The sequence below is a fragment of the Thermothielavioides terrestris genome, chromosome 2, assembly GCF_000226115.1.
Source record: "Thermothielavioides terrestris NRRL 8126 chromosome 2, complete sequence".
Lineage (NCBI taxonomy): Eukaryota > Fungi > Ascomycota > Sordariomycetes > Sordariales > Chaetomiaceae > Thermothielavioides > Thermothielavioides terrestris.
In genome coordinates, this window is record NC_016458.1 from 3,846,669 (window position 1) to 3,871,103 (window position 24,435).

The 24,435-nt window shown below is 59.6% G+C and overlaps 6 protein-coding genes across 6 annotated transcripts; 3 read left to right on the forward strand and 3 right to left on the reverse strand.

The window, feature by feature from the left end:
* The first annotated feature begins 1,568 nt into the window (after positions 1-1,568).
* THITE_2113416 (uncharacterized protein) lies at positions 1,569-4,430 on the forward strand. The gene is made up of 10 exons (XM_003652154.1): positions 1,569-1,684; positions 1,737-1,793; positions 1,857-2,260; positions 2,314-2,475; positions 2,537-2,633; positions 2,690-3,134; positions 3,191-3,442; positions 3,495-3,558; positions 3,627-3,937; positions 3,993-4,430. Exons 3-10 carry the CDS (start codon positions 2,095-2,097, stop codon positions 4,023-4,025), a joined length of 1,530 nt encoding a protein of 509 aa, XP_003652202.1. The 5' UTR covers positions 1,569-1,684; positions 1,737-1,793; positions 1,857-2,094; the 3' UTR covers positions 4,026-4,430.
* Positions 4,431-4,471: 41 nt separating this feature from the next.
* Positions 4,472-7,985, reverse strand: THITE_2113423 (uncharacterized protein). Its single transcript, XM_003652155.1, has 5 exons — positions 7,638-7,985; positions 7,411-7,562; positions 6,288-7,338; positions 6,113-6,229; positions 4,472-6,037 (listed from the first exon to the last, which is right to left on the reverse strand). The coding sequence occupies exons 1-5, from the start codon at positions 7,770-7,772 to the stop codon at positions 4,934-4,936; spliced, it is 2,559 nt and encodes an 852-aa protein (XP_003652203.1). The 5' UTR covers positions 7,773-7,985; the 3' UTR covers positions 4,472-4,933.
* A 212-nt stretch (positions 7,986-8,197) lies between these two features.
* THITE_2113427 (uncharacterized protein) lies at positions 8,198-10,459 on the forward strand. The gene is made up of 2 exons (XM_003652156.1): positions 8,198-8,581; positions 8,643-10,459. Exons 1-2 carry the CDS (start codon positions 8,398-8,400, stop codon positions 10,349-10,351), a joined length of 1,893 nt encoding a protein of 630 aa, XP_003652204.1. The 5' UTR covers positions 8,198-8,397; the 3' UTR covers positions 10,352-10,459.
* A 370-nt stretch (positions 10,460-10,829) lies between these two features.
* On the reverse strand, positions 10,830-14,557 carry THITE_2113428 (uncharacterized protein). Its single transcript, XM_003652157.1, has 5 exons — positions 14,026-14,557; positions 13,234-13,965; positions 12,450-13,180; positions 11,854-12,392; positions 10,830-11,791 (listed from the first exon to the last, which is right to left on the reverse strand). Exons 1-5 carry the CDS (start codon positions 14,338-14,340, stop codon positions 10,965-10,967), a joined length of 3,144 nt encoding a protein of 1,047 aa, XP_003652205.1. The 5' UTR covers positions 14,341-14,557; the 3' UTR covers positions 10,830-10,964.
* Positions 14,558-15,299: 742 nt separating this feature from the next.
* Positions 15,300-20,021, forward strand: THITE_2113432 (uncharacterized protein). Its single transcript, XM_003652158.1, has 2 exons — positions 15,300-19,239; positions 19,338-20,021. The coding sequence occupies exons 1-2, from the start codon at positions 15,702-15,704 to the stop codon at positions 19,892-19,894; spliced, it is 4,095 nt and encodes a 1,364-aa protein (XP_003652206.1). The 5' UTR covers positions 15,300-15,701; the 3' UTR covers positions 19,895-20,021.
* A 1,870-nt stretch (positions 20,022-21,891) lies between these two features.
* On the reverse strand, positions 21,892-24,192 carry THITE_2113433 (uncharacterized protein). Its single transcript, XM_003652159.1, has 2 exons — positions 23,723-24,192; positions 21,892-23,656 (listed from the first exon to the last, which is right to left on the reverse strand). The coding sequence occupies exons 1-2, from the start codon at positions 24,047-24,049 to the stop codon at positions 22,043-22,045; spliced, it is 1,941 nt and encodes a 646-aa protein (XP_003652207.1). The 5' UTR covers positions 24,050-24,192; the 3' UTR covers positions 21,892-22,042.
* Between the last annotated feature and the right edge of the window lie 243 nt (positions 24,193-24,435).

Here is a 24,435-nt window from a genome sequence, read left to right on the forward strand (position 1 = left end):
AGAATGGAAAATGATGAATCGCGGCCCACCTCAGGCAGGCAGTTGGCCTGTGCTCATCTGGCTAAGCCCCACCAAGGACACCTGGGCTTGGCTCGTGACAGTCCACGCCGCGAGGCTGGCAGCTGTTGCCCTCTCCCGGGTGCTCTGTTCGATTCGCTGAATTCTGACGGGAAATTTAACGAGAGTATTCGGTACTGAACCTCTGTCGCAGGTCCCTCCGGCTGGACTACGGAATCTCCGACAGGGCTGACGACCTGACTTAACGACGACTACTCGGTACTTTATTCCCTTCTTGCTGCCAATGCGAGGTTCAAGTGTGCAGCGGAACTCCCAGCGACGGGCAGGAGGTCCCTCGTCTGGCAGCACGTGAGCGCTGTGATACCCCTTTTCGAGGTAAACTCCGAATGGTGGAAGTCTCTGAGCACGGGAGACAAATACCTTAGGTACCAAGGTGGGCAGCAGCAAGGACGGCCAGGTCAAATTAAGTGAGCACCGGAGGTGTTGGCTTGGAGACCGTTCGTTTGAGAGGTGTTGGCTGCTGTCCTCAACAGTTGGCAACTCGCCACGCCAAAAACGGACAAGAAAATGACCGCAGCTACCTCACCCACCTCCCACCATCTACCACGATGTCGAACTGAGAGACAATATTCGATTTTGGGCCATGTCTTTCCAGTCTTTCCAGCGAATTTGTCATGCCAAAAAGGACTTGAATGGATCCCGCAGATAATCGAAACCAGGAGTGTATGGCTCGCTTTCGGCCTCTCCTCGCACACGGCGCTGGATCTCTTCAGATCGATGCATGCCATACCAGGATATAACATAGTGTATGCCGCACGGAATAGAGCACAGTATGGTATACACCAAAAATCACGCCATAATCAACACCGTTAAGTTGTCCTTCACATTGTGTAAGTTCTGGTTCCCAAGGCAGCTTTGGCGAGGTGGGTAGGTAGCTGAGCCACAGCGGGCTCGAGCTGTTGCCTGTTGGCCTATCAGCTGCGGCACAATCAGGCTTACGTGAAGGGCGGAATACTCGAGTTACCTACCTAGGTAGGTACCTTTCAGGTGCAGGTAGCAGGCACAGTAACCCACTGGAAGTTACCTGGCCTGAGCCAGCTTCCCATGTTCTCTTTGTGGCATCAGTGGGTCCTCGACCTTTTGCCCTGCCCCTCTCTCCACAACGGGAATGCCAGTGACATTTTTCGCGGGGACACATTCGCGACCCACAAGTGCCCCTCCTTCATCAAGTGTTGCTGGATTTCTCGCCCACGCTCGTCCGACTGCCTTCTGCACGCGCCCGAGCAGCAATCAAAGGGACCGTGGTTGCTGCGTGCACCTCGCTATTTGCTGGAGAAGAAAAAAAAGACGACGAATTTGAGTGGGATCAAGACCAGGAGCCACTGTGCCACGCAGAGCCGGCGTCATGGCGGACAAACTCACTCGGTACGTTGCTCGGGTGCTGGGACAAGTCGGTGCCAACACCATACCTGAAGTCACTCGGCCCACAACCGTGGACCATGAACCATAGGCTGACTGTCTGAATCAGCGTCGCTATCGTAAACAGCGACAAGGTGCGCCCGACCCGAACCCCTCGAGCTCGACTGCCCCGCGATGGTACCTATGACAACACAGAACATGCCGCTGACGCTAGGTCTCGATGGGGTGCAAATAGTGCAAACCGAAGGTGCGCCTGCCTGAAAGAGAGGTCTGAAAAGGACCTTGGCTGATCGGAATAGAAATGCCGTCAAGAGTGCAAGAAGTCGTGCCCTGTGGTGCGGTCTGGAAAACTTTGTGTATGTGTGCCCCCCTGTCTCTCCTACCCCCCGACGACGGCTAGGAGCTAACCACTTCGGCAGATTGAGGTAAGCCCGGAATCTCTCTCTGTTTCGAGACCAGACGACCTAACGATTCCTCTCAAAGGTGACGCCCGAATCCCGCATCGCCTTTATCTCGGAGCAGCTCTGTATTGGCTGTGGTATCTGCCCCAAGCGCTGCCCCTTCGGCGCCATCACCATCATCAACCTGCCCACGAACCTTGAGAGCCAGATTACCCACCGCTATGCCGCCAACAGTTTCAAGCTCCACCGTCTCCCGATGCCGAGACCCGGAAACGTTCTGGGTCTGGTTGGAACCAACGGTATCGGCAAGAGTACAGCCCTCAAGATTCTCAGCGGCAAGCTCAAGCCCAACCTGGGCAGGTACGAAAACCCGCCGGATTGGGAGGACGTGATCAAGTACTTCCGTGGCTCCGAGTTGCAAAGTATGCTTCTTCCCCCCGGCTTGAAGGTCGGCATTTCGTTGACGCGCCGGCAGATTACTTTACCAAGCTGCTCGAGGACGACCTCAAGTCTGTCGTCAAGCCGCAGTATGTCGACCAGATTCCCAAGGCTATCCGCACCCCCGACAAGAGCGTCAAGGCCTTGATTGAGAGCCGCGTCTCGCTGGACAACCTGGACGAGGTCCTCGATACTCTGGGTATGCTGTCCCGTTTTCGTGCAGAAGCCGGTGTTTATAGTTTTCTGCTGACACAGGACAGAGCTGCGCCATATCTATGACCGCGATGTCACTCTCCTCTCCGGTGGTGAGCTTCAGCGCTTCGCTATCGGCACCGTCTGTGTACAGAAGGCCGACGTGTAAGACGCCATTCTCCTCACTCGTTTGACTAAGCACAACTTAACGACATCGACAGGTACATGTTTGACGAGCCGTCGTCGTATCTTGATGTCAAGCAGAGGCTGAGCGCTGCCCGCATCATCCGGTCGCTGCTGCGCCCCGACGACTACGTCATCGTCGTCGAGCACGATCTGTCCGTCCTCGACTATCTCTCGGATTACATCTGCGTTCTCTACGGGCAGCCGGCAGTATACGGCGTGGTGACACTTCCTCACTCTGTCCGTGAAGGCATCAACATCTTCCTCGATGGCCACATCCCGACCGAAAACCTGCGCTTCCGAGAGGAGAGCTTGACGTTCCGTATTGCCGAAGGCACTGAGGACTTCGTTGCCGAGAAGTCGCGGGCGTTTCGCTACCCTGCTATGGAGAAGACCCTAGGTAACTTCAAGCTGAGCATCGAAGCCGGAAGCTTCTCCGACTCCGAGATCATTGTGATGATGGGTGAGAACGGGACTGGCAAGGTGAGTCGCAATGTCAGCCACATCTTCAAAAGGGCATCAAAAACTGACTCGCGAAGACCACTTTCTGCCGTCTCTTGGCCGGTTCTCTCAAGCCTGATGGGACCAAGAAGGTTCCTGAGATGAAGATTAGCATGAAGCCTCAGACAATTACACCCAAGTTTGAGGGCACCGTTCGGCAGCTGTTCTTCAAGAAGATTAAGGCAGCATTCCTGTCTCCTCAATTCCAGACAGATGTCGTGAAGCCTCTCAAGCTTGACGATTTCATCGACCAGGAAGTGAAGAACTTGTCCGGTGGTGAACTTCAGAGAGTACGTTGTACCCCCTTGGCGACCGTTTCTGATTGTTGCTAACCTTGAGGAGGTGGCCATCGTTCTGGCCCTCGGTATGCCGGCCGATATCTATCTCATCGACGAACCCTCTGCCTGTAAGTTGATCTTGCCTCATAGCTGTTCTTGCTTCCTATTGTCCTGTTGCTCACACAGATAAATACAGACCTTGATTCCGAACAGCGTATCGTGGCTAGCCGTGTCATCAAGCGGTTCATCATGCACGCCAAGAAGACGGCCTTCATTGTCGAGCACGATTTTATCATGGCCACCTATCTCGCTGACCGCGTCATCGTCTTTGACGGCCAGCCGGGTATCAATGCACACGCCAACAAGCCGGAATCGCTGCTCACCGGGTGCAACACCTTCCTGAAGAACTTGGATGTCACCTTCCGCCGCGACCCCACCAACTTCCGCCCTCGTATCAACAAGCTGAACTCGCAACTTGACCAGGAACAGAAGTTGAGCGGCAACTACGTAAGCCTCCACTCTGAATCCTGTGTATCTGACGTGCGAGCTGACGCGTCCACAGTTCTTCTTGGAAGACATCGACAAGAGCTCGTGAAGAGGGCATCCCTAAGGACACCTACAACCAGCACGACCACCGGCCCCCTCGTGACGACGCATCTGATTCCGGCGTTCTAGGCGTTCAAAAAGGTGACGGCTGCAAAAACCGGCCCGGCGGCGCTCGGGGCAGTCTGGGCGGTGCATCGGACGAGGGCGGCGTGTCCGAGGACGACGACCCGGACATCTAACACCGGCGGCGGCCGTCTATCCCCTGTTGCCTGGTCCTATCGAGAGAGGTCGGTCCTTGGAAGAATGAGGCTGTTCGAGCCCGGTCCGCTGTAGTTTGGAGAGGGCCGGTTGTCTCGGTAGATTGAGGGGCAATGGATCAAGCTGGATGACTGCCGCCAGGAGCTCAAGCAGGTCCGATCCTTGAGGGATCTGCCTAGAGCCCCCACTGGTGAAAAGAGCTATGCTTTAGATAGTCGAGTCGCGGAGGGACTCGAGCAGAATGTCAATGCATTTGCAACAGTCTCCCACTCCGTTTCGATGACGCAATGCACAGGTACGGCAGCGGGCAGAACCGCCAAGCTATTCAACAGATCCAGACACAGTCTTATTTTATTCCTACAAAGATTCAACAGCCAGCGACGATAAGAGGCGCGCCGTCTGCTGAGCTACTTAGCTGATTACAAGGCAGTCCCTAGATTTACTCGATGACTGATTTGACCTGGTGCGGTTAGAGAGAGAAGGCGGGCAAAATCGAAACGTACTTTCCTTTTCCCCCCTTATTCCTTGCCCCTTCTGCTTGGACGTGGGCCATCCAAGCCCCGGACCGTCAGCCTCTCACCCTCTCTCTCTCTCTCTCTCATGCCTCCTCTTTGTTGTGCTCTCTGCCTCCCTATCTCCCCATTCCATGAGTCGCGGGGTCCCTCGCACGTCCCCGGCAGCGGCGGCCGGCGAGGTCGTTCAGACCTCCTCGATCTCGCCCTCCTCGCTCCCCGCGCGGACGCTAGGGGTACGCTCCTTCTCCTTGTCCTTGTGCAGCGGGGTGCGTGCGCTGCGGCTGGGCGGGCGGTCGGTGGCGGCGCGGTCGCTCTCGAGCTTGACGCGCTTGGCGGCGTGGCGGTCGCGCCGGTCGTGGTCGCGGTCGTCCTCCTCCGAGGGGCGCGGGCGCGTGCGCGAGTACGCGGAGCCGGGCCGCTCGTCGCCGTAGGGCAGCTCGTCGACGTCGCGCTCGAGGATGCGGCGGCGGTAGATGCGCTCGCGGTCCTCCTCGCGGCTGCGGCGCTCGCGGTCGTAGTGGTTGGTGTCGTCGGGGCGCGGGCGGCGGTCGTAGTCGCGGCGGTCGCGGAGGTCACGATCGCGGAGGTCACGATCGCGATCGCGCTCGCGTTCGCGCTCACGCTCCCGCTCGCGATCACGCTCCCTCTCGCGCTCCCGGTCGCGGTCCCGTTCTCTGTCCCGCTCCCGGTCTCGTTCCCGGTCACGGTCTCGGTCTCGGTCACGATGATCGCGATCGCGGTCGCGGTCGCGGTAGTCACGACGGTCCCGCTCCCGATCACGGTCATGATCGCGGTCGCGCTCCCTCTCGCGGTCACGTTCGCGATCGCGCACAGAGGGAGACCGGCGATCCGTCAGCAGGATCTCGGCGGCGCTGGTCTTGCGGTAGTTACGCTCACGCTCGGCCACGGCATGGCGGCGTTCGGCCTCATACGTGTTGGGCTCGGGGCTGCGGCTTCTGGTAGAACGCACACTTCCGCGATGAGATCGCTCACCTCGGTCACGATAGACATCTGGGCGGTCACGGCGGCGCTGGCGCTCTTTCTCCTCGTCATCCTTCTCCTTGAGGCGACGGATGTGCTTCTCAAACGCACCTCGCCGAGCCTCCTCGGAGCTCACGGCTTGGAAAGCGGGCACGTGCGCAAGCCGGCTGCGGACCTGCTCGTAAGTATCATCCACGCCGATTGGGGGATCCATGCGTTTCATGTGTGAACGGAGATCCTCCAGAGCACGGCGCTGCTGGCGATCTGACTGCCTGTCTTCGTCTGAGCGCTTGGCCCGCTTTTGTATCTGTCAGGGGGGCGCGGAAGGTCAGCAAGTCTCGTTCGAGGAGAGCAGATGAGAGCAGACATTGCGCAGCCTTACCCGCTCAAAAATAAGCTCCAGTATATCGCGTTCAATGTTAGCTGTGCGACGATCATCTTTGAGGACAGACTCGAACTCTTGAAAGGTAGTGTTTGAAGTGACCTCGAAGCGTTTGTCCTAGGGACCTGGGTGAGCCTGAGGTTTGACCACGATGGCAGACTATCGATGAACTTACGTCGATGACGTCCAGCACGTCGTTCCTGGTGCTTCTGAGAGCCCGCTCTTCCTCCTCCACTACGTCCCAGAACAGCTCCATAGGCGTAGAGCCGGGCTGGCCAGCCATGGCCTGGTAGCGCGGGTCGGCTTCGATGAGGGGGTAAATTTGACTCCATTTGGCGCCGGCTTTGATTTTGCCATCCTTCCTCAGTTCTGAGAGAAGGGCGATGAAGTCATCACGGGCCTTGCGCTCACGGCGGAACTTCTTGTTCTTCTCTTCCTGGATGGAGTCGTTGAATCTGCGCTCCAAGGCCTTGATGTGGTTCTGGAAGACAGTCAAGATGTCGTATTTGCTCAGGGACTTGTACTTCTCGTCATGCTGAAACGGAGCAGTGTGCTGAATGGTACCTTGTGCCTCAGACCAGCGCGTGTAAGGCTCGAGGTTCAGGGTCGGGAGCAGCTCAATCAAGCCGTCCATAGCACTCTTACGCATGGCGACCTGCTGCTCCTTATGGGCCTTCTTGAGATCAGCAATGTAATCCTCGAACAGCTGGCGCCGCTCGTTCTCGTTGTTAGTGGAGCGGAAGATGGTCTCGCCCTCGATCATCGGGCGGGCCGTCTTCCAGCGCGTGTAGTGCTTGATCTCGGGATGGCTCCGCAGCATGGTGGCAAAATCGGCACGCAGCTTGGTCAGCCTCTCCTTTGCACGCTCCTTATCTTGGGCGATGACATCGTTGCAGTACTTCTCGAAAGCAGCCTTCCTGTCTCGGGGGTTCTTGATGGCGCGGAACTGCGGGTCTTTGACGATGGCTCGGATGGTCTGCTCCCAGGACCAATCGGGCTGGACGCCGCTGCGGCGGAGAAGCTTGACAAAGGCCGCTTCGGCTTCCTCAGCCGTGGCATACTCGGGGTCGTTGGTCGCAGGCACGAAGGCCTGGGCCTGGATATTGTTGCCGGAAGTCAGTTGGCGCGATTCACCAATGGGCTCACGATGATCGCGATAATGGTCGGCACCTCCAATTGCACCATGGTGGCCACCGCCCGGGGCCGTGAGCGGGGTCGCAGGAGTCCTGTGTATGTCAGCATGAGCTCACATCGCACTCGGGAAGGAAGGAAGGAAAGATGGATGGAGGAATGCTCACGCTGGAGTCGTTGGCGTCCCCTCGCCGCCGGCCAGCGCCCGCTTGTAGATATCCGGCATCTCCCACGTGCTCTGCTTCGTCTCGGTATTGTACCAGTACTTGCGGCCACCCTCGGCCGTGTACTCCTTCCATGGCTGGTTGGCAAGCGCGCGCTGGATTCAAGGACACCAGTCAGCACAAGCACAGGAGAAGCAAGACGCGCGCCCCATCCAATCTCAGAAACGCACCTCGGCGGGACTCATCATCTCCTCGGGCTTGGTCCATTGCGTGACCTTGGTCAGCGCATTGTAGTAGTAGACGCGGCCGTCGGGCGTGCGATGCTCCTGCCAGGGCGAGCCCGGCGGCGCGAATGGCGCGTTCATTCTGTCCAGATGGTCCGCCGCGGGCGGTGGTCCGAGTCGCGCAATTACTATCTAGCGTCGGGCTGGCACGTCGGGAATGCGATGCGGCGCGGCGTGGTGCGGTGCGGTGCCGAGTGGCGGGTGCTTCGATGTGATGCACAGCGCGCTTTGTTGCCAACAGTGCATCGATGGATGGCTCTCCAGAAATTGCTGCGGTCGAGAGCAGGATTGAAAGTGCTTGTGGTTTGCCGATGTTGTCGCACGGACCAGGGACCCAATTAAGGTTCGTCGGTCGCCAAGACCCGAGCACCGGCCATGCAACTCGAATGCTTCCCCGGGCCACTGCATCTTCGGCACAGCAAGGGTCTGTCTGGTGGGTCTGATGCAGCACAGGGGCAGGCTGCAGTGGGTTATACGCTACACAGTGCATCCACAAGTCGATGCACGAGCTTTCCAACCTCCATCATCGGCTCCGTGGGAGCATCTGCTTCCCTTTTCCTCTGAGAGCTTTAAGTGCATCAATGAATGAACTGTTGAGGGCCATATTGCTTGCATTGCTGCCATAACTACCCTCCTCTTCCGCGATAGGTATGGCGGTGTAAGTTGTTGATGTTGGCAGACCCGGCGCCGAATTCGACGACCCGCGATGGCGGTCCCGGATCCAGACGTCGCTGGCGACCCTGTGGCAGACGCCTTCCTCGAGCAGTCGTACCTCACATACATCATTCCGTTTGCGACAGAATTCAACCCTGAGGATGCCCTCCGGTCAGGCACGGGTTCGATAGAGAGCAAGATCGCCGGCATCGAGCAACGCGAGCAGCTGTTCTTTGGTACGAGGTTCGCGCCCTGCGCCCGCTGCCGTGTCCCCCGCCGCTCATTCGCAGCTTGCAGATGAAACAATCGACGTGTACTTCATTCTCCGTGCTCCCTACGCCGACGACCACACCCTCCGCTCGCACCTGCGCCGCCTCGTCATCACCCTCGATGCCCACATCGTCAACGGCGTTGCGCCGGACCGGGACGGCCCCCCGGCGTCGGAAATCATCTACAATGGCGCGATTGAGGACGTGGAACAGGCGCTTGTGGCCGCCGATGAGCCGCCGGAAGATGGCCAACGGCATGTCTATGCCGTCTGGAAGCTTCCGGTTTTCCTTGCCCGCCCCAGGATGAGACTGCAGCTGCCATCAGTTGTTCTCTCTGGCGTCGCCAGTTTCAAACTGAGCTCTGCGACGTCTGAGCAGGTTAGCGGTGTGCGCGAGGGATATATGCAAAGCTGCACACCATCCGGGATGAACCTTCTCGAGTCGTTTGCGGACGACCCGTTCCTGGGCGGCGTCGTGCCTCGGCTCTCCGCCCAGAGGGTGTCGAAGGTGGCACCCCTGACGCGGCCGAAGGACGCACTGCACCGCATTAGTGGGCTGCAGCAGCTCAAGCTCAAGATATATCCGGTCCTGCACACTCGGGTTCGCTTCTCTCGTCCCAATACCGCGCCGCCGAGTGCATCCATGATAGCCCTCCTCGATGTCGACTTCACCCCGTATTTCGACTGCGAAGTCGCCTTGAACAAAATCACTCTCAGTCTCGCGAACGGCACCGTCGAGGACCTTAACTGCCAAGACGGCATGAACCTGCCCCTGAGCTGCGTGGCCCACGATCACCTTACCTTCCTCTACAAGCTTGCGCCCCAGCAGCTCGACGTCGCCAGCAAGAACCTGGCTCGTGACCTCCTCATCACTATCGAGGTGCTCGTCCTCGTCCGCCCCGAGAACGGACCAAACGCCTGCATACCCCGCCTGGTCATGGCATGGACCACCGCCCTCGACTTCACCCCCCCAGTCAACCCGGGCTTCGGCCAGCCCAAAACCCAACCGATCCAGCGCTCGCACCGGCCCAGCCAGCTCTCCATAAGCGGCGGCGTCGACTCGCAGCCGCTCGTCTCGCCCTCCGTCATGCGCCCGGACGCGCTGCCCTCTCTGGAAGCCGCCACCGCGCGGCCCGTCGAGTCCGCCCTTCCCGACTTCGGCATCACCATGACCTTCACCGGCCCGTCCAAACCCGTCCCGCTGGGGGAGGAATTCACATGGACCGTCTTCGTCGTCAACCGCAGCAGGGCAGACGCCGCCTCCGCGCCGCCACCACATCCAGCTCACGCAGTCTCAGCAGCAGCAGCAGCAGCGCGCAAGCTGATGCTCGTGCCCATCCCGCGCCGCCGCCGGAACGAGCTGCGGGTCATCCGCCCGCCCTCGACGGCCGGCCTGCCGGGGTCTGGACCGGGCTCGGGGGCCGCCGCGTCCTCCAAGCGCGACCCGCTGATCGCCGACGCCGTCCTCGACGAGAGCGTCGTGCACGCCATGCAGCGTAGCAGCGTCGTCGACGCCGCCGAGCTCGTGTGCCTGTCCGCCGACGTGCGCGTCGGGCCCCTGGCCCCGAACGCCTGCGCCGCCGTGGAGCTGCGCTTCCTGCCGCTGCGCGAGGGCGTCGTGGGCTTGGAGGCCGTCAGGGTGGTGGATCTGGGGAGCCAGGAGCATGTGGATGTGAGGGATCTGCCGCTGGTTGTTGTTGTTCCTGCTGGGGGCAGGGACGGGGAGGAGGGTGCGTAGCGGGTTGGGGGGCACGCGGGGGTATTTAGGTCGGAGGCGGGATAATATTACCGTCAGTCAGCTCACGAGCATTTATTTGCCTGTTCGTGTCGTTCATTCCACTCGTGGGATCGTGACTTTGAGTTTCGGGACCCTTCTCTATGTGTAGCCGCACCGTTGTCATGGGACCTTCAAAAGCCCACGATTCAGACACCAACCCCCCACCTCCCGTGCCCATCAGTATCCCGAGTGCTTCATTGGATCGACACAAGGGGATAGATACCGTGAATTCGCGCCCAAAGAGCTTAGGCGGTTTGGCAGAGCTTGTGGACTCCCCCTCGTCGGCCGTCTTTCCCAGAGCCATGCGCGAACCTTCCAGGGTGTTAATTCTTTACCCGCGGTACATGCAACAGGAATTTGAATCCTACAGAGATGGTTGAGCAATCTACGCTTCTCTAATGCTTCTTTACGATATGATTCCCCAAACAAAGCTTCATCTATATGAGCAACGCCCAAACACCACGCTCTACATACAGCCACCCGGCAAGATCCCCAGCTCATCATCCCCCTTCGCCCATGTGTAATTCCCGGAAGCCAAGTCTAAAGCTCAGCAGCCAGCCAGCCAGTCAGTCAGTCATAGCAGGTCATCAATGTCATCCAAGTCCGTCGTATCCCACCCCAGCCGCTGGTAAATGGTCATTCCGCCGGCGCCGTCAGTCCCGTTCTCATCTCCATCTGCCGCTGCATCACCATAACCACCATTCATACTCCGTTCCCTGTTAAGCCGTTTCCCGTCCCGGCTCCCGGGCCGCATCTCCTCCACTGTTCCGCCCCTCCCAACCCCAGTCCCCGGCCTAGACGCGGACACAGACACAGACCTATTCCCCCCGTCCCCGGCAACAGCAAGCGGAAGCCTCGGACGGATGGGCGTGTCATCCACCATGTCCAACCTGCTTTCCTTCGCCGAGCGGGGCGCGACAGGCGTCTCGAAGAGCGCGTCCAGGCCGGGCGAGGACGGCGTGTTCACATTCGCCGCGGCGGCCCCGGGTACAGACAGATGCTTCGCCCCGCGCGGCTGAGCGATGGGCTGGGCGAAGAAAGCCGGCGCGGGCGGCGGAGGTGGCGGCGCCGCTTTGCGCGCCATGACGGGGGAGGACGGCAGGATGCGCGCACCGGGCGTCTCCTGCACCTGTTGGCGCAGGCCAGAGGTGGGGATGGACGAGGTCGGTCGCACCGGGGTGGCGTTGACGCACTCTGCAGGCTGGGTGTGGTGGCTGAGCCTGTGGGCGAACTTGCGCGGTTGAGTCGACGCCGGAACGACCGAGGCGCTGGAAGGCGGGATGTCGAGGGAAGGCAGAGGCTGGGACTTGGACGTCTCGGCGGCCAGGACGTCCTTGTATCGGTTGTTGGCTGGCGTGGCCTTGACTTGAACAAGAGAGGCGCGGCTGGGCTTTTTCAATTCTGCGGAAGTCAGGGTGAGCTCCTGCAGAGGGGGGAGAAAAGAGAGGGGGAGGAGAGCATACTCTTCAGTTGTCCAACCGAAGCCCTCCGCGTCTCAGCTGCCTCGACAAAATCCTTCACGGCCAGGGTCCGGTTTGGCTTCTTCAGCGCCGAAATGGCGTCCTTGAGCTCGGCCTCCACCTGTGCCTTCTTCTGCGCCTTCAAATCCATTCCGCTCAAGCTCACACTCCGTGAGAAGATGCTGGGTCGTGACTCCTTGACCGAGCTCGATTCCGCCTTAGGAATCAGGCCGATCAAGGAAGATTCGCTGGCCTCCCGCTTCAAACCTGGTATCACCGTTTGAGACGCGGAGCGCAACAAGGCGATCGTTGCAGCGGGCCCTTGGGAGACGCTCCGTCGACTCCGCTCGGCCGAGAGGGCGCGTTCGAGGGTCCTCTGCTTGTCCCGTGACGAGGCCGTAACTTTTTTCATCGGGGCGCCAGGTTTCGACCTGACTGCCGAAGCAGGCTTGGCCGCCTTCTCCTTGGGCGGCGACTGTGCAGTGGGCCCACCTAGTTTGCGATTAAGAGCATCACAGGGTCCAGGAAGGCGGGCTGAGAAACTGTTTGGGTGGGTTAGCAGTCAGCTAGGTGGCAGCAAGTTACGGATGGTGGCTTACAATGGCACAATAATATCCACACAAAAGTCCCTTAGGGGGTCAGAGTTGGCCCTATCCGGGTTCTGTCCCTCTTGGCCCTCGGCGGGCATCTGAGACTCGGCCACGGCCTTGATTTCGTCCAGGGTGGTGGAGTGCCAGATGCAAAGACGGTCGGCGTGAACATCGAGGAGGACGGGTAGGTTGTGCTTGTTTCTCTTCTTGGCCGACAGCTCCTGGCTTGTGTCTCGGGGGTCGACCGGAGCCTCCATCCCTGGCAGCTGGCATTCCCTCCCCTTCGCCAGCGCCACTGGCTCCAAAGCGAGGATCTCTAAGATCAGTATCATCTGCAGTTGGGTTTCCCTCCTCCTTAAGCAGGATATATGGTACTTAATTTCAGTTGCACTCAGCGTCTTCTCGTCGTCCCCGCCGGACACCGGTTGATGCGATGACCACCAGCGCCTGATATGGTCGACCTCACCCGGATACAGCCCGTCTTTGCCTAGCTTTGGTTTCTTGGCCTTCCGTTTCCTAGGCTTTGAGGCGCCGTGATCCGACTCCGGGACGAGCGCCTTCATCTTCGCGACGATCTCGGGGATTGTCTCGCGATACTTCTTGTCGATGACGACCGTGGTCACAACTAGACTCTTGAGGAAGTCTACAAGGTCGTTCATGTCCAGGTTGGAGTCCCAATCCAAATGAAATGCCGCCCTCGCCCTGGAAAGAGGGCCTTTTGCGAAGTACGCCAATGAGCCCTATCCTGGTCAGCATACGCCGGATGCTAAGTTTGCGGGAAGAACAGCGGTACCTTCGAGTGGTATAGCGCCTCCATATATTGCACTCTGATATTCTGGAAGATCTCATCGGCGTTTGGCTGGGAAAGCGGGTCGTCACTGGGCGCTGGGTCTGAAGCCGCAGTAGCATGTCCATCAGGCATGGGAGGACCGCCGGGCGCACTGGGAGCTTTACCATGCGCATCCGCCGGTGTTGTGGGCCGACTCTCATCCCTCCTCGACACCGGCGTCTCTTCGGTCGCAATTGGAGCCTGGTTTTGAGGCTCCTTTTCAGTGACCGACATGGACCTCTTCCGGACCAGGGATTGAATCTCGTCAATGGCCAATCTCCTTCGCTTGTTTGCCTTGTACAGCGACGGAGTCGTCAACGGGGGAGCAGCGGCATTCTCGGACTCAGGTTTGGCCGGGCCGGCGCTTCTCAAGCGCTCCCTGCACACAACGGTGGCGGTCCGGCTCAGCTTTTCAATATCCACCCAAGACCCTAGTTTGCACAGCACGTATAGACCGTTGCTCTCGCGTTCGACGGCGTAGACCATACGGCTTGTCTCGGAGCGGGCGAGGAGTAAATTGGATCCCAAGCGGCCTTCGAGATCGAGAATCTTAATCTTGGATTCGAAGAGGCGGCTGGATGGAAAGTCACCCTGCGGATGGGAGAGGTCGAGAGCGGAAAGCGGCAGACGCTCGCGGGGCAGGAGCATCAGAGGATGCAGCATGCGAGGCTTCGTCGTCAGGCTTGAAGGATGGGGCTGGCAGCCGTGAGTTCTCATCCCCCATGTCTATTCCGGGCTCTCTGTACGCGGACGCACCTTGAGCACAACAGGCGCTCTCAAGAGGCCGTCAGATGCTACGGCGGGGACATCTCGCTTGCGTTTGCCAGAGGAAGGACTGGCTGAGCTCGTGCTTACACCGTGCAGACTTTGGCGGCTGTTTGGTCGCGCGGGGATCGGGTCTGTGTTGTGGGCTGGGGTAACGACGCCGGCGGTAGACGACGGCCTAGTGGGTTGGCTCGTGGAAGAGCTACTCGATGGCGGCCTGCTAGATGGTCTGCTGCTGTCGAGCCGGCGCTCGAGTCTGCTCAACGGACGCGACACGCCGGTGCTGTGCCCCGCGGCCGAGGACATGTCGGATGAAGGAGACACACTGGGCCATCAACTAATTAACGGTGCATTGTCGACAAGCAGAAGTAGGATCAACTGTCTGTCTTTGAGTGTGGGTGCAGCTGCCAAGAACTGGAGGTTCGCATGCTGTGAAGTCGGGCACCTATTCCGCACACAGTTACGAAAGTTAAAGTGCCTTCGGTACTTCGATCGCTCATTCGCGGCGGAACGCGGGACAAGCCTCTGGCGTCAACGCGCGTCAACGCGTCGGGGGAGCTCTCACGTGACGGTGCACGGACCAGCACTCACTACCACGTGCATTACGCTACACTGCGGAGTGCAGTTTACATGTATGTACAGTGACAGGTATGAACCGCGCGGTGTCACTTAAGCAGAGGTATTCTGTATGGATGGATACACAGATGCACAGCATCTGACTCTCCTTCGATGAGCTCTTCCACCATGACACACCCGGACGCCCAGAACTCGCCACTCCACTAAGTTAGCACATCTTATTCAGCAAGCAATCCTTAATTTCACCTTCTGATTCATTGCAAGTGGTCAGGCATAACCGTGAGGCAGAAAGCGGATGTTCTCTGAACGGATAATTCAGCTGGGATCCCAGTTGCTGTCCAGTCCCCAGGTGCTCTCAACCTTTGAGCCTGTTAGCAGCCTCGTCTCCCAACAGAATACGCCTTACTACCTCAGGATCTATACTTGTGATCTGTACGTTAGCTACTAGCATAACTGTAGGTATCTTACATACTGCAATTGCCTCACGGAAGGGCATCTATGATGTACCGTACATATCGCAACAATACTGTCCATGGTGCAACTACCACCTTTTTGTACGGGTCGGACTCTCACACAGGGTGGACTCCTGAGCCATGCACGGCTGCCCTGAGAGAGCTCTGAGAGGGCAAGCCATTGGCTGAAACCAGGCTGCGGAACCAATAATCGGAAACCGTTAACAGCACCGTGGAGCTGCCTACCCACCACGCTGGTGCACGGAGTATTCCGGACAGCTTTCGGGCTGCTCCGAGTCGTCGAAGAGTCAAGACAGCAACACAGCGATATCGACATCGGACGAGACTCCATCGAAGTCCAGCCCTGCCATTGCCGTTGCCGATGCCCGATGGCTGAGTTGCATTTGCACCGCCGTCGCGATAAATGCAGCTCGCTTCCTCGGCGCTGCGGATGACTTTGCTCGCCGAGTTTCAAGTTGTTCCGGCGAACCATCACGGCAGCTCCCCGCTCCGGCCGGCCACTCCCCGTCTGCCGCGCGCCCACCTCCGCAGACCTGGCCCGTACCCGGCCCCGCCCCGTTAACCTCCGCACTGGCCCAGTGGTCGGACGGCGACGTTACCCCTCTGTGTGTGACAAGCATGGCGTCCGAACCGTCCCCTCGCACCGTGCGCTTCTCGCAGCCTGACGACGACCACAATGTCCGCTCCGACATGCCCAAGAACGGGTCATGCCCCGTGCCCGTGATGTCCGACTCGGAAAACTCGACCTCCTCGGGATCGGGGGAGCTGGAGCTGAGCCCCCGTGGGATGAACCAGCAGGACGATCTCGGGTCGCACGCCCGCTATGTCGATGTGCCGCATCCCGCCGTCGTCCAGCCACACCCGTCCGGCTCCTTGGCGAACGGCGCGAGCAGCCGCCAGCGCACCGCGGCCGAGTCCGCTTCATACTCCAACGGCGCTACCCAGCGCCCCCAGCGCCCCACGGGTCCCGCCCGGACACCCTCCAATACCTATCAGCCCTATGCACAGCGACGGCCTAACCAGCCCGCGCCATCCTCCTTCACCAGCAGCGGCGGACTCCATGTCAAGGACGGGTCAAGGCCGCGGCCGATTGGCACGTCGACCTTTCGGGCCCAGGAACGAGAATATGTGCGGAGGTTGCGCCAACAGGACCATACCGATGGCTACTTTGACGCCTTTGCGTCCGGGGAGCAGCAGTACGAGTCGGACTCGGAGGGCGAGACGCCGTCCTCCGAGGGCCCGTTTGACAGCTACGACGACGCCCACATCATGTTCGTCAACAACGAGGGAAGCCAGATTACGGAGGAGGATCTGAGGGATCCCCACAGCCGCGAGAGATTGGAGTGGCACGGCATGCTCGAGGCCGTTCTCACCGGCGATGTTGTGCGCCAGGAGAAGAAGCGCCTCATCGGATCGGCCGATGAGGACTGGGCCAAGAGCGCCCACAAGGCCGAGCTGTGGCTGGGAATCCGCGCCCGCTGCTGTGGACGACACCTCCCCGTCCAACGGCGCATGATCGAGGAGGCCCGAGCCACCCTCGACCGCGCTGTCAACGACGTCATCAACTTCTCCATTGCCGGCGAGAGCGAGGCCGGAAAACCCCCGATTGAACAGGTCCGCGACGCCCTCGAAAAGATCGACAGGATCGAAGCCCTCTTCCCCTCCAGCGCGGCCCTCATCGGAGCCCTCAAGCCCGCCACGTATCAAGCATACCAGGAGACCTGCGAGACCCTGATTTCCTGGCACAATGTCAACGAGATGATCAATACGGAGCTGTCCATCTTGAAGAAATGGGTAGGAAACGACGACCTGGATTTCCAGCGGTCCAAGGGCACTCCCGGCCGACTCAGTGAGGAGACGTCCTTCTTGGATCGGCTTATGAAAGAAGAGGGCCTGAAGTCGCTCCACGACGATAACGGCCTGGACGGCAAGACGCTGAGAAAGAAGAGCATGCTGGACGGCATCTCCAGGGTCATAACCAAGGCCAAGGACACGCTAATCGTGAACGCCGAGGCGTTCCGGAAGCGCCACTTGCCGCCGTACATCGAGGAGCTGCTCACGCTCATCAGCTTCCCCTCCCGGCTCATCGAGGAGATCATCAAAGTGCGCCTGGCCTACGCCAAGAAGATGAAGGAGTCGGCGAAGCAGAACCCCATGATGCAAGACCAGATGATTTCTCAGTTTCAGGTCCTCCTGAGGCTGGCAATCAAAATCAAATCCGAGTATATGGCCATCGCTCAGCCCCAGCCCGGCTGGGATTTGCCGCCGTGCATCGACGAGGACTTTGACCGCGTCATCTTGGATGCCCTGAAGTACTACTTCAAGATGCTGAACTGGAAGCTCAGCGGAAACAAGAACACGTTCAAGGAAGCAGAACTGCTGTTCCAGGAGTGGGGCTTCGGCAACGAGGTCGGAAGCCACCTGACGCATGGCGACGTCGAGGTTGCCGAACAGTTCAGCTCCCTCACCTACAAGGCTCTCAACCGGCTCCACCAGACCTTCGAGAAGGAGCTCCAGCGGAGGCCCAAAGAGAGCGTGTCCGAGATGACCAAGCGCTACAAGCAGATCCTGGATTCCGTCCGCGTGCGGCAGCGCATGCTCCAGAGATTCTCGCGGATGCTCAGCGACAACTACGAGAACGCATGCGATTTCACTGTGGCCTTCGGCCCCGAGAAGCTTCAGCAACTCTTTGACCGGCTGGCTGAGTCGGGCCATTTCCAGGTCGTCACCGAGAGTCTCGAGCACGATGGCGTCATCATCATTGCCTCGCCCTCGCTTCACAACCGCAGCCGCGAGATCCAGGCCTTGATGAGCACCTTTTCGTACGAGACGGTGGCCGAAGATCCCTCGGACCCCTACCTGCTCATCATTCGAGCCGAAGAACCGCCAATCTGGTTCGGGTCGCAGGTCCACATTTCAGTGCGGGACGAGCCTCTGGACATCAAGCTCGGGCACATGAGGCTGATCGCCGGCGGCTCGCAGGCGCGGTTGGTCAACGCCAGAAAGGCCTTCCTCGACAGCGTAGACATGCATATCGACCTGGTCGTGGAGCAGAGATCGAGCCTGCAAAAAGTGAACATCCGCCTCATGGAAATCCGCAAGGTCGGCTTCAAGCTGTCCAACGCGTTCATGGACAGCGTCGAGACGATCCGGCGGCAGACGCGGGGCCTCAACTGCCAGGAACTCATCCAGACCTGCTTCATCTTTGCCACCGAGTTCGGACAGCGTTCGCTGCTGTACATGGACAACAACAGGCGGACGATGAACAACATGAAGCTGACCAAGCTTGCGCTCGACTGGGTGAGCTTCATCTGCGACGATTGCATCTCGTCGGATCGCAAGACATTCCGGTGGACCGTGCAGGCCCTCGAATTCGCCATGGTCATGACGAGGGGCAGGCACATCCTGGCGCTTGGCGACGACGAGTACGCCAAGCTCCGGGCAAATGTGTCCGGGTGCATGGCGCTCTTGATCTCGCACTTCGACATCATGGGCGCGAGGTCCAGCGTCGCCGCGCAGGCCGAGAAGCAGCGGACGGAGGCACTCATGAGCCAGCTGAAGCGGCTTAACAAGGGGCAGGGCATGGATGACCAGACCGCGGCCAAGTGTGTCGAAGCGCACCGCCTGGAGGAGCTGGCCAAGCTGGACGAGTACAGAAAGCAGATTATGGTGGAGCGGTCGGCCATGGGCCGAGTGCTGGAAGCCTCGAACGAGGTCGACCGCTCGCTCGCCTGGCTCTCCTCGACGGCCACCAACTTCACCATGCGGTGGCAGCTAGGCCACTTTGTCGGCGGCGGCACGTTTGGCAACGTCTACGCGGCCATGAACCTCGACACGGGTCAGCTGATGGCCGTGAAGGAGATCCGCCTCCAGGATCCCAAGCTGATTCCCAACATCGCCGGCCAGATCCGGGACGAGATGCGCGTCCTGGAGACGGTCGACCACCCCAACGTCGTGTCGTACTACGGGATCGAGGTGCACCGAGACCGGGTATACATGTTTATGGAGTTCTGTTCCGGCGGCTCTCTGGCCAACCTGTTGGAGCACGGCCGGATCGAGGATGAGCAGGTCATCATGGTGTACGCACTGCAGCTTCTCGAGGGTCTGGCGTACCTGCACGAACTCAAGATCGCCCACCGCGACATCAAACCAGAGAGTAGGTTCCCCATCGTCCCCCCATCGTTCCCCAAGCATCCGCTCTTTTCTGCCCGGCGTGATGACGAATGCTAACAAGCGGGCGCACCTCACGCAAAGACATCCTCCTCGACCACAATGGCATCATCAAGTACGTCGACTTCGGCGCCGCCAAGCTCATCGCGCGGCAGGGCCGCACGCTCGTGCAGGACATCAGCAGCACCAAGCCCAACAAGTCGATGACGGGCACGCCCATGTACATGTCGCCCGAGGTGATCAAGGGCGAGAACCCGGGCCACTTCGGGGCGGTGGACATCTGGTCGCTGGGCTGCGTGATCCTCGAGATGGCGACGGGGCGGCGGCCGTGGGCCAACCTGGACAACGAGTGGGCCATCATGTACAACATCGCGCAGGGCAACCCGCCGCAGCTGCCGTCGCCGGACCAGCTCAGCCCGCAGGGCATCGACTTCCTCAAGCGCTGCTTCGCGCGCGACTCCAAGAAGCGCGACACCGCCGTCGAGCTGCTCCAGCACGAGTGGATCATGACGATTAGGAACCGGGTCGTGGAGCCGGCCACGCCCAGCAGCGACGCCAGCGGCTCCACGCAGAACACGCCCATCACCGCCACGTCGTCGATGCGGGGCGCCATCGCGGGGGATTCTTCCTTCTCCCAGTAGGGAGGAGTATGCTGGCTGGTTATTGTTGTATTGTTGTTGTTCTGTCGGATGGAATCATGGCGTTAGCGTGGGGCTGAGTATGCACGGTAGTTTCAACCCGAGTTTCGCTAGGTTGCGACGGATTTCTCTGATGTGCTCGGGCCCTGTCTCTCCTACGGGCTGGTTTTGCTCCCAGTAGTATCTAGTAGTATTCCGTGTGGTGTACTCTCTGGCTCGCAGGTCTGGGGCGACGCCGTCACAAGAACGATACCCTTTTACCCCTCGCTCATCTTGTTCATCATCTGCCTACCTTGCTGCTTGCCACTGCGTATGTAGTTATGTATCCTGCGATCAGGCTGTTCGTCTGATATCCGCAACTTGGACTGCGCGTGTGCGTGGCAACATCCTCTTCTAAGACATGATCGATCCTCCGGGAGGTCCTGTATAGACCGTTCTGTCTGTCCGACCATGTATCAATCCTTCCCCGTGTAGTTATACAGTAACTACGGTGCGAACTGAAGACTCCCTTACCTACGGGCAGATGGCTACGTAGCGAGCCCGGTAGATCTTGGTTGCTCTGACTATGGCCATGACAGTAACCCATCTGCGCATTCCATCGTTCTCGTTTACATAGTCTGCTCGCCTCGTTCACCCCCGACCTGGATGGAGCATGCCGGTGCAACATCCACCCTCCCTGCCACGCAGCCGAGCGCGGACCGATCCGGTCCCGGTCCGCGGGCTGGGAAGGATCACGGTGGGAGTGTAGTGTATCAGATAGATTGATCGACAACGCCAACTCCACCCTCGCGTCATCCTGCCCGCGGTACCGCTGCTGTACCATTCGTGTACTGTGCGTAGCGCAATGTGTATCGAATACATACCCTACCATAATAGGTAGGTAGGTCGCTGATCGACACTCCGAATTTCCCCATTTACCCGGAAGCGCGTGTGTATACGGAGGTACATGCAAGGCAATCGGTGGAAGGGCAACTGCACGAGATCATGAAACGACGGGGGAGGGGGCGGGACGCGCCGCCGATCGGGCTCGAACCGACGCACGCGAACCGCTGCAGTGCATTCGATGGCTTAATTATTGCCAGTATTAAGAGGTCCTATATAGGTACGTAAGGGAGGTGGTTACTGATCGATGACGAATGTCACAAGCACAACTGATGCGGTGTATGAGGCACGCGGATGCTGATGAGTGCGCGATGAGTGACAGACCACGGTGAGGTCCAAGACTGCATGACCACGTCGGCTGAATTGCCTCCGGCGACGACTATATCCGGCGCATAATATATAGACATATATAGCACATTGGGCCGGGGAGTTCAGGATATCCGGAATCCATCCTCCGGACGGCGATATATCACACCCAGAACTCCACCCTTTCGGTGCGTCCACATTCCGTCCAACCGACTATGTGCGGACACGCAGGACAAAATCCGTTACCAGTCCACCCGCCGCTCCGTTTCCAACACCTCCCCATCCCCATCTCCCGCATTCAGATATGGTCGACCGATCTTGCCGCCGAGTTCCAACCCGTTCCCGTCGCCATAAACGCCCAATCCAACCCTCCCCTTATCGACTCCAGAAAAACCGCATGCCAGGACGGGAAGGGGGTCGTCGGGCGAACAGAGCCATGTCCAGCCCTCAATGTGAGTCTTCCGTCTCCTCCATCTCTCGCTTGGTCGGTCCTTGTCCCTGCAGCAGAGGAGGTATATATATCCAAAAGCCGACGACAACGGCGGCCAGAAAAAAAATACCAGAGAAACAAGCGCCCGAACCCAAACCTCCTTATCATTATATTAGAAGAAAAAAAAAAAATAAGCACCAACGAAAACGCTCTTCGTCTTATGTTTGCTTGACTTGTGCTGCTGATTGCTTTTCGTCAAACCGTAGCCGCGTGTATTTCCTCGGAACAACTAGGATGCCGCCCAAATCACCAGAAAAAAAAATCCAAGATACAACAGAGAGCGAAAAAGAACAAGAAAAATGCGAAGCACGTGTTGTCAAACAGGCTTTGATTCCAAATGTGGCGAGCCGAAGAGGCTGGAGAAAGAAAAAGGAAGAGAAAGGAATGCTGTTGGTACACCGCGGTCTCCCGCGACCCGGGAGCACCTGCGTTTGTTGGTGGGGGCATACATCAGCCGTTCATAGCCGAGCGTTTCATGGCTTGTCGGAGCTGAAGTCCTGCGGTGTGACGTTCTGAGCGAACTGGAACTGTTTCGACCTCGCGGGTGCCACGGGCGAGGAGCGGGCGGAAGACTCGGCCGGGTACGACTCGGGAAAGTGATACTCGGTCTGGCCCATGCTGTTGCCAAAGAAACCGGTGTACGTCGGGCCCATGTTTGGCGGGAACGAGGGCGTAACCGGTTGGCTGGCCACATAGCCTGGGAGCGGAGGGGCCATCGAGAACTCGAGTTCGGATCCGCCGTGGCTGCAGAGACTCGGCGTCGGCAACGGCTCGTCCTGCTGCACGTAGTTCCACGTGTGGTCGAGCGAGCTCGGGAAATAGCTTTCGTGGAAGCCCATGGGCAGGCCTGGCGTTCCCGGCGGGGACTTGATAGCGGACTCGGCGTGGTACAGGGGAACTCCGCTTACCGCACCCAACGAACCGAACGGATAGCCTGGCTCGTCTTCCGAGCTGTTCCCGCCAGGCACGCATTCTCCCAAGCTTGAGCCGAGCATAGCTTCCATGCTCATCGGCGACGCGGCGCTGTTCAACGGGGGCACTGCCGTACTCTGCGTTTCCTGAAGGCTCTGGAGAAGAGCCTCCTTGTTCCAATCCATGGCGAAGGGCGACCGCGGGCCGCCCGGCCCCGTGAACGACTTCTGCACCCGCCCATACAGGCCCGTTGCCGACGAAATCCGTCTCATGGGGCTCACCGTGTCCGCGCGCCTCGTCACCTCAACGCCCGTCTTGGGCCCAGGACCGCCCCTCAGCGCTGACAGCCCGAGCGGCGCCGGCCGCCTGCTTTTCCGTCGACCCGCGATATCGGCGGGAGGTGGCGGGGACTTAAAGCGCATATTCGACACGGTCGAGGGCGAGCCAGGCATCGAGACCGGCGAGACAGCGTCGGACGTCGCAAGGCTCTCCATTGATATGTGGTTCCTAAGCAGATGATTGTCGACAGGGGTCGGTGCGCTCGACGCCACCGTCGTAACCGCGGGAGTGGCAAAGTAGTCCTGATCGGCGAACGGGCTGAACGTGCTGGCGTCGTTGATAGCGATGGAGTTGTGGGAGGCCAGCGCATCGAAGCCGGGACTAGACAGGCCTTCGGCCGTTGTTGCGTCGGTGAGCCTAAAGGGAAAGGCCGTCTGTTCGGAAAACTCGATTTGGGGTCGTGTGTCGCCGGAGCTGGCCATGGCAGGAGGCGGCGCCAGGTCGGCCATGCCGGGCGTCGAGTGGGCCGACGCAGCGGACGAGCCATACTCGACGTGGGCGAAACCACCGCTGTCGGAACCCGCTGGACTCTCGCATGCTGGGACGGGAGGCGCGGAAGGCTGAGCCGCTTTGTCGGCGAGCTCGGTTTTGAGTACAGGATACTCGCTCTCGGTCGTTCCGGCAGTCCCGTCGCTTGAGGCGCAGGGGGCCTTGGACAGGCCTCGGGATTGTTGCTGGTCGTTCGGGTCGCAGCGCTCGCCGTTCGCAGCAGCGCCCTGATCCTGATCGCTGCTCGACTTGGCTTCGGAAGCCGCTCTCTCCCGCGCCTGTTGCGCCTCGAACTCGGCCGTCTTCCTCAACTGCTTCTCCTTTGCGCGGCGATTCTGAAACCAGTTCTGTCATGACGCGTCAGCACACGGCATGCGTCCCCGGGGCGGATTGCGGTGTCCTTGGGAACCAACATTTATCCTCGGCACCTCAACTCCCATCTGCTCGGCCAGCTCTCGCTTGGTGCTGCTGGTTGGCTTCTGGTTCTTGGCGAACTCCCGTTCTAGCAGCTCTACCTCGTCCTTCGCCAGCCTCGGCTTAGGCTCCGCCGGCTTGGAAAGGTGCATACTCCCCTGGCCCAGCATTACAGCAGCCCGATGCTGCTGTTGATAGTAGGCCATAAGCGGGTTCCAGTATGGGTGCTGGGCGGTCGGGGGATGCGCTTGCTGGTGGCCGGCGAAGGTTTGCATCGGAACGCCGGGATAGCGACGGCGGAAAGGGTCCACGCAGTCCATGTCCATCGCGTCGAACGGGGCACGAGAACCCCGGAAAGAGGGAACTCCGCGATCGCCGCCGTGGCAAGTCTGGCGCGGCTGCTGAAATTAAACAACGCTCGACACGACAAGACGCGGCGAGGCAGCGACTGCTCGGGGCCGTTGTGAGGACAAGAGGGTGGGTGGCGTTATCGGGACTGCAGTTGGCGGGAACAACACCAAAAGAGCGACTGATGGTTAGAAGGACAGAGTTGACGGAGCGGAGATATGGGGGGGAAGGGAGGTGCGAGGCCAAAAGAACGTGTGGGCCCGATTAGGACATCCCAAGCCAAGAAGAGGACGGGGGTGGACACCAGCCCAGGGGGTGGATGGGGGGGATTCTTAAAGTTAACTCTTTCCAGGGAGTGCGAAGG